This window comes from Paraphaeosphaeria sporulosa (genome assembly GCF_001642045.1).
Source record: "Paraphaeosphaeria sporulosa strain AP3s5-JAC2a unplaced genomic scaffold CC84scaffold_2, whole genome shotgun sequence".
NCBI classification, from domain to species: domain Eukaryota; kingdom Fungi; phylum Ascomycota; class Dothideomycetes; order Pleosporales; family Didymosphaeriaceae; genus Paraphaeosphaeria; species Paraphaeosphaeria sporulosa.
The window spans coordinates 280,104-288,696 of record NW_017253361.1 but is presented as its reverse complement, the minus strand read 5'-3'; the positions used below and the strand labels follow the sequence as shown (position 1 = coordinate 288,696).

Sequence of the window (8,593 nt, the reverse complement as noted above, 5' to 3'; positions counted from 1 at the left end):
TTGGCACTTCCTAGTTAATAACTAAGAGTTAGTTGAGTTCTACCGTTAGTTCTAGAGATCTATCTTTGGCCTTACAAAGGATTGTGGAGAATGTTTTAACCTTTTCTCCTACTAGATTACTTTATTGGCTAAGAGTGTCTACTTATCCGTTTTCTTTTTCAGCTACATAGATGATTTTAAACTTATATTACCTAGTGGTCTATAACCATTATTATTGTCATAGCGTGAGTTCTTTAGTCGTCATAAACTTTAGTAAGTTCTTATAATCCATGTAGATTTCTAGCGTTAAGTAGCTAAGAGCGTAAATCCTCTAGTGCTTTAAGGCTTTTATAATAGCGTAGAGTTCCTTATTATATACGTTATATTATGTTTCTACATCGTTGAATTTGCATGAGTAATAGGCAATTAGGTGCCATTTACTATTCCTCTCTTATTTAGCGCAGGCGCCTAGCGCAAGATCACTAGCATCCATTTTAAATTATAGTGGTTCATCCGCTCGGAAGTGTACTAAGATAGGTTCCATAATACATACTATCTTAAGGAGTTGGAACGACGTTCTATACTCTACTATCCATTTGAAAGGTATATCTTTCCTAGTAAGGTTTATTAAGGGTATCGTGATCTTTGTATAGTCCTTAATGAACTATCGGTTGAATCCATAGAATCCTAAGAATTCTAGAATGTTCTTGGCTGTCTTAGGTATAGGCTAAGTTCTAATGCATTCTACTTTGCTTGGTGCCATCTCTATTCCTTCCATGGTGACAATGTGTCCTAGGAATTCGAGTCGTTTGACATGGAATTGGCATTTCTTAAGTTTAATTTATAGGTGTGCCTTGTCTAGAGCTTCGAGTACCATCTATACATGCTTAATGTGGTTAGATTCGTTTTTAGAATAGATGAGAATATCATCCATATACGTGATAACGAATATGTCTAAATGTTCGCGTAGTACATTATTAATAAGTGCCATAAACATAGCTGGTGTACCTATAAGTCTAAAAGGCATAACTACATATTTAAACAGTCCATAGCGTAATCTAAACGCTATTTTCCATTCTTCGCCTTTTTTCATCCTAATGAGGTGATATCCGTCTCGTAGGTCCATCATGGTAAAGAGTTTGGCTCTAGAGAGTCGGTCTCTAAGTTCTAATATATTAGGTAGTGGGTATTAGTTCTTAATCGTTATATCGTTGAGTCGTCTATAGTTAACGCATGGTCTATCTAATCTATCCTTTTTCTTGATAAATATAAAGGGACTGGCTACTAGTGACTTTAATGGTTGTATATAGCCCTTCGCGAGGTTTATCTTAATAAACTCATGTTCTTTTTGGAGCTCTTCTCCTAACTTGGGGTATAGTGGTCCAAACGGTGGTGTTTTTCCTTCGTCTAGGTTGATCGTATGATCCTAAGGTTGATATTCTAGTAGGTTTACTTTTCCTTCCTTTTCTATAAATATGTGTGTCCATTTCTTATACCATTCTAGTAACTTAAGGGGTGTGCTGTCGTCCTCCTTCTTACGTATTATGGCCTAATTTTTACCATTATTTGCTAAGGTTTAGTCTAAGTTTTTGATGTTATGTCGCGGTATTATGTTGTTGATAACTCCCTTATCTACCATTAGTTTCGTTCGATGCGTAGGCTTAGCTTGCATTATATAATTGTAGCGTTTAAAGGATATTATTTTCGAACCCTAGTCGATATGCGGGTTATGTATCCTTAACCAAGGCATCCCTAACACAAGTTCATGTGTGGATCCTTTGAAGACATTAAGGGTGATCTTTTCCCTATATCCTTGGACGTTAAGTATCGTTGTGACCTCTTGCGTTATTTAAGGCGTCTTGGGTATTAGGGTTCTATTCGGCTCTCATCCCCCCGCTATCATAACGTGCCCAAACGCCGTGCGGCGACGCCTAGACTACAGTGGAAGTAGATAAACCTGGAGGCAGGTAACCGGTGAAGGTATAAGTCTTGGGTGAGTAGAGTCAGCAATACAGTATAGGCGCCTGCTTAGTTTATGCAGTTTTGGTAAACTTGGTTATGAGGGAAATCGATCGACCAGACGACGTGAGGCCTTTGCCTCGCTAGATATACATGGGCGAACCACGCTAGTATGGATTCTATGCTTACCCATAGTGAGCCAAGATACCTGCTCCGCGCCTATCACCGACCGTATTGGCTCCCGAACCGCCGAGTGAAAATACTTTGTTGAGGCACCCAACGCTATTCCCACACAAGCCCCTAACTCCTCTACCCTCGCCGTTGGAGTTTTGCAAACCTGCATAAAGGTTGCAGCTGCCTAAATCCAGACAATGGGGCTTCCCACGGCCTCTATGGTGCATAATTTATTACATCTTCTCTCCCATTCCCACAGTCAACGGTACTACTCACCCATTCATCATGTCAGCGGCTTCCGTCATTTCGCAGTTGAGAGGTCTACTCGTCAAGGCTGAAAATTTACCCCTGAAGTTCTCTAAAGTCTACCCATCCGATGGCTAGTGGGACACTTTAATTGACCTAAGTGCAAGCCTTTCTCAAGTGACGAGGAAGGTTGAGGATGAAATACGGATGCTTAAGGAGTTGCGATTAGAACGAGCATGGGAAGAAAGTAAAGAACATCGTTCAAACGCATAGTTATTGAGGGGTGACCTTTTCGCTAAAGGTCGACTCAAGAACCCGTACATCTTTAGGAGGAACATTGTTACAATATTTGGGGGCCCAAAGGATTCGAAATTTGATTCCGAGGATATGAAGATCAGGAAGGAATCTACGCGCGATAGATGTGAGCTTATCCGAGGCTTAAGTGCTGATGGAGTAATTTCATGGGCTATTGCTTACCCTCCGACTCTTTGGGCTGCAGGCTCCATGGCCTTGGATGTTTTCACCTGCCTCCTTGACGATATTGAGCCAGAGTTAGAGCAGGCTTGGCCACCCACGGTATGGGAGACGTTGCACCTGCTCAAGGCGGATGAGGGTTTTTTGGAAAGCTCTCTTGTATATGAGGAATTCCTTGAAGGTCTGTTTTCTAAACTATTGAAAATAGTGTAATCTAACCAGAGCCAGCAATCGACAATATCTCATAGAACCCAGGGCAAAGCCGAAAGCGTAGGCGCTTTGGAAGCGAAACCGGGCATACTGTTCCAGCATCGACACGGTCGGCTCCTTAAGAAGTGGAGACAAAGCTAGTTAATCGGCGTAAGTGAATGAATGTTAACATATGAGAAGCTGCTCCTAAACATGCGCAATAGAAATCCAATACATGTTCTTGAAAGGGCCTCGGCACCTTATTAATGAGTTGGAACCTCCGCTATACGATGCAATGCGGACTAGCAATCAATGGGAATTGGAAGAGAGGCTCGGAGAAGAAATAACTGAATGTATATCCACGCTAGTTCCTAGAGACGAGAACGAGGATATCTCCATCACACTATGGGTTGGGCGAAGGGAAGGGCTCCGGCAGATCAACAAGTTCAAGTAATAGTGGACTTGGTCAGCTTTACCTAAGCATTTATTACCTCGACCTCAAATAATAGGGGAACATCATGCTTCCCAATCGTAGTAAGATTCTCGTATACCCAGTGCGGTGTAGCACCCGCTTTTACTTTAGGGTTGGAAATCCTGATTAATTCACCCTTGCATTTAATTTCCCTGGTATAGTCTACCCCGTTATATATGCGAGCCGAAACATACTCCAAACCATGCTCGGCCATGACAAACTGCTTTTGAGTCTACGTGTGGAGGTGTCTGTGCCGTAGATGGTAGAGGTAGTAGGCGGTACCGGAGTGGTGTAGGGTGGACTTCTATCTACACAAAAATTAGCCAAATAAGACACGATTTTATTGGAAGACCTTATATTCAGTTTACTAATGGTGTCTGCTAAATCTGCGTATATGCGAACTGATGGATAAGGAGCCACCAATAAGGATGCCTCACTAACCACTTTCCTACCAGGTCGAAATGTAAAGGGAAGCTGTGGTGTTTTGTTCTAATCTTAGATACGCTCCGGATTGGCTGATGGAGTTTTCGCGAGGGTTGATGCCGATTTGGCTCATAAATCGAGCGGGCGGTCGGATGGCAGAGGGCGCAATCTGGAAGGGAGACTCGAGCAACGATAGTAGTAAAGGAAAGCTACAATTCGCGCGATAGCGTGTCAGCATACTCATAGCCGTGGGTAGCATACTTGGGCGGGGATTTACCTTGGACTGGTGATACTCCTTGAGTAGCTCTGCGGATGGAGCAGGCAAGAAGCGGGGAAGTGGAGGCTTAAAACACTTAGTGGACTTTCTAGATCGTGATTTAAACGCTCAACTAAAGGGATGTGGTGGTGTCGAGAAGTCCGATGATGCGCATGATTTCTCCCAGGTGTTGGTGCCCGACGACAAGATTATCCCAAAAATGTTAGGCAGCTTGAGGGCCTGCCCCACCATTAATCGTCACGTGCACGATTACCGACGCCTAATGACCCAACGTTACATTGACGGTCTTTAGAGCAATAATTAAAGGGTATGCCATAGATAGCGAGTGGTATGCAGCCTTACATCATATGTGGCGCAATATTTTTACATTTCGGTGGCAGTGCGCTGATAGCGAAAGTCACTCAAGCCACGTAACTTAGTTAACCTTAGGGCCATCGACGTTTTCTCACTACCACCGGGCTCGCCAAGGCTTATGCAAATGAATTTCAGCAAGCAGTGGCTACTTCGATGGTGAGCAGAGCGACGTGGCTCAAAAACTCGTTTGCTACCCAAGGTCGCGGGGGAATTAAGTTGAGCGCGACTAGCCGTTCATTGCATTTATTCTACTTTTTTTAACGATGCATATGGTTATCATTCATAGAGGTGCCTGTGCAATGACCGGGCCTGGGCGACAGCACCATCTAATTTAGATCACAATAAAGCCTTAAATCTTTAATAGACTTGCAGGTGTTGGTATTTATGCAGGCCTGGAGAACTTTCGCTCGACCAATTAGCGCTTGGAAATGCGGAATGCGAAAGCCATCTAATTCTGCTAATAAATGCGTGTCCTTCAAGGCTGCGCGATGGCCAACCGTGTGCTCTTAATGTTAATACAGCGGTGATTTGAGGGCTAAAAGCATGGCACGATAAGCAATCCGACTGTATCCCAATTAGTGCATTAGAAGTCGCTCGACGTGCTCGTGAGCTAAATCAACACTGCCAATTTGAGGATTTGAGTGCGCCTTTGTTGGACCATTGCATGCGTTTTTAGATGCGGGCGCCATCCCGAAGCGCGCGCTTTATGGTGGGGCCGCGTCCAATTGGATGGAGGAAATCGTCAATGCTCAGCTCCTCGTCACACCAACCCTCCTCGCCGTTAACTTTAGCTGTGACTCACTTGCCGCCGAGCGTAGAGAATGCAATACAGCTACACCAGAAAGATGATAGCGCCAACGATACGATTGGCAAGACGCGATGGCGCCACTTATAATAAAAGTGCGCCTCTCTGCACATGCTAAGGCACCTAGACGCCTCTGATATAACAATGATCCGGCTTCTGAAGAGAACTGCATGCTTAAGTTAAGCCTCTCTACCCCACGCAAGCGTGCTCGTTCGGAGCAGGACATAGATCAACGAAGCGAAGCATTACTTTCGACTAAGAGAAGGAAAACCAGCCCTTCTAGCGAACTTCTATCAGCGTTTTGGGACAATCTATCTAAGATCTGGCTCACCAAAGGAGCTTTAAGAGAACTCAATAGGAGAAATATCCAAGCTTCTTCAAGCGCAAATCGTTCGGAGCAGCTGAATATTACGAGGGAATAGGAGAGAGTTGAAGCTCTCTGCAGCCACGACCCGAGCAATTTCAAGGACGTGGAATCATTCGCGAGACACGGTGGACCAGACTTGTCGGACCTAAGAAGCGTGAGATAACAATACTATACCGTCTCCTTGCGCCGCTAACAGTCCGCTTTAGTTTCCCGAGCCCGCCCACATCGCGAAGTACACTATGAGCGCGAGCCGTTCGAGTACTTAAAGCCGACAACGAGATCCTGCTTCTATAAGCACTAGACCAACTACAAATACAACGAGGATAAAAAGCACTAGGGTCTATAATCGGGACTTTCAACAGCACCTTGTTGACCATAATGTTTATCCACATGGGTACAGACATTCCGATGGCAGTGTGCCAATAAAGCCAACGAATTGGAAGGACATCAATAAAACCTTGGGACATCCTCGGCCTTCTCTTTCTCCGTCTGTGTTTGACGAAGAAGAATATGAAAGATTTATGTAGGCAGATGCGGACGCCTTGAAAGAGAAGTAAGTCTTAGAGTTGGTGATCCCCTTCCTTGAAGGCAAAATCAACGATGCCAAATGCCGCTCAGGCGGAATACCTTTCACGAATCTCAAGCCCTTGACAGACGGCACGCTTAAGCCCGGCAATCCAGACATATACTATGGTGCTCGGCCAGAATAGCTTAGCAGAAAGATTCGCATCGAACTTGGTGAAAAGATCGTTCCTTCAACACAGCATGACCTCCCCCTAGTGCCAAACTTCTTTCTTGCAGCCAAGGGCCCTGACGGTTCAATAGTAGTAGCCGGACGACAGGCGTATTACGACGGTGCATTGGGCGCACGAGGCATGGCGAGTCTAGAAGAGTACGGACAAGGTGATCCGGGATACGGCACTACTCATGCCATTTCATTAATCTACCACGGTGGCCAGCTTAAGATGTACACCAGCCACCTTGCGCAACCCAGCAGCCCTGGGGAGGGTCTGAAGTATCACATGACTCAGATCAATACATGGGGAATGACCGGAAACGCCGACACGTTCCGACAAGGCGCAAGAGCATACAGAAATGTGAGAGATTGGGCTAAAAAGTGGAGAGACGACTTGATTGGGTAGGCAAATGAGAAAGCGGCTCTTGCAGAAACTGAAATAATCACTGGTGAGGTAGGCGCAAGCCCGGCGCTAAGCTTTGTAATAGCAGCGTCAGATACGGAAGCTTACACCATGAGCCAAGAGTCTCGGACGACGCTGAATGAAGGCTCCAACGCACTGGGTATCTTTGAGGAATCCAATAGCTTGGTAGAAACCCTCGTAGTAAAGCAGTCCAATAAGCGTAAGCGACGTAGCACTAATGCGGGCAGCGAAGCATAGCTACGCGCTAATTAATCTGGTACACCCTCTACGCCTAACGATATTCTCCTTGTGTGTAACGATTTCGGCGTCTGGATAGGAGCACGCGGGGACCGACGGGATCGCGGTGGTCGGGTAGTAGCGCTTTGGGTTGGATCGCCAGACAGTTGGGAATATGTACTATATCATCGATTTCTGATTGTATTCGCAATGTTACACTTTTTGGTCAAGCTGCATAAGCCTCACAATGAGGGTGTTCTTGACGCCCATCAAGTTGGAGAGACGCCTTGACCGGATTTCAAATTCGGTGGCGTAGGAGTGCAGCGCTCCTGCCTTAGGTTTAGTAGAAGGTGTAAGGACTAAGCCTATTATTCTTCTAGGGATCTACACTCGCCCTAGCTCTACAATAAGGTGTGTCTTGCGCCAATAAGAATATAACATTATGAAAGAACAGTCATGCAGCCACTTCAGAAGCCCTAGAAGTCAGTAATACTCCTCAACAAGAAGCACCGCTTCTACCACTTTTCTCACTATGCCCCAAACCATCCAAGGAAGATTCCTGGAACAAACAACAGATAGACCTGAATCGAATACGAAAACTCTAGGAAACCACACTCAAATACCTTGAGAATCTGCGATCTGCGATAGCGGTATGAGAGCCTAGTGGTAGGCAATATCAGAGGACGAGACCATTGAAACATTCAATATCTGGTCATCGGACACGTTTCCCAACCTCGACAGCGATGCAAAGAGGCTGATATTAAAGATGAAGAACCTCGACCTTATGAAAAGGGCATTGATGTCGGATATCATGGCAGATATAAGGAGATTGAGCGAGTCTTTAAGGCTGACATCGCAATTAAGGACGGTATTTGAGTCTAGTTCTACATCGTCTCATCTTACCAACTTCTCGTGCAATTCTCTATCCTTTTTTCATGTACAGCGCTCGATCCCTATTTAGATCGTCCCATCCTTCCAACGAACTAACACAAGCTCCCCCCGCATCTATCTCCTTGCCCTCCAGCAATCCAAATCCTTAACTGAAACAAGTATATGTTCTGCCTTAATATGAATGCCCTTGTCGTCTTGCAGGACGGTGGTAAAATGAGTCCTACTATTATTCTGGCTCTCGTAGAACCCCTGCGCGACTCTAGTATAGGTGCGGTGAGTGCTTTGCTTGACTGCCGTGCGGTAAGAATAGGTCGCCTTATAGTGTTGGTAGTGCGAGTAGTACTCGAATGCAACGCTATGCTTGATCCTTGGCTTTGCCGCTTGCGACTCATACTATTCGCTGATGGAAAGCGCTTCTGTTTGTCTGTGACGTTGCGTATTTGCCGTTATAGTCGTCGTCGTCATTATTAGTGCTGCTTCCACTACTACTTTCGCTGCTGCTACCGCTGCTCGTACTTTCGATGGTAGAAATTCTTGGTAGGAAATGTGAGATGGAAGGAACAGACTATCAATAGCAGAGGCTCACCTTCCGGCTCTAACTTATTTT

At 45.2% G+C, this 8,593-nt stretch overlaps 2 protein-coding genes across 2 annotated transcripts; both read left to right on the top strand.

The window, feature by feature from the left end:
* Positions 1–2,637: 2,637 nt before the first annotated feature.
* Positions 2,638–3,045, top strand: CC84DRAFT_1081557 (uncharacterized protein; the record flags this gene model as incomplete). The annotated part of the gene is made up of 1 exon (XM_018173932.1): positions 2,638–3,045. A coding segment is annotated over one exon (408 nt), but the record flags the coding sequence as incomplete, so codon positions are not given.
* Positions 3,046–5,522: 2,477 nt separating this feature from the next.
* Positions 5,523–7,116, top strand: CC84DRAFT_1193175 (uncharacterized protein; the record flags this gene model as incomplete). Its single annotated transcript, XM_018181278.1, has 6 exons — positions 5,523–5,742; positions 5,788–5,873; positions 5,926–5,951; positions 5,988–6,242; positions 6,438–6,816; positions 6,862–7,116. The coding sequence occupies 6 exons, from the start codon at positions 5,523–5,525 to the stop codon at positions 7,114–7,116; spliced, it is 1,221 nt and encodes a 406-aa protein (XP_018039643.1).
* Between the last annotated feature and the right edge of the window lie 1,477 nt (positions 7,117–8,593).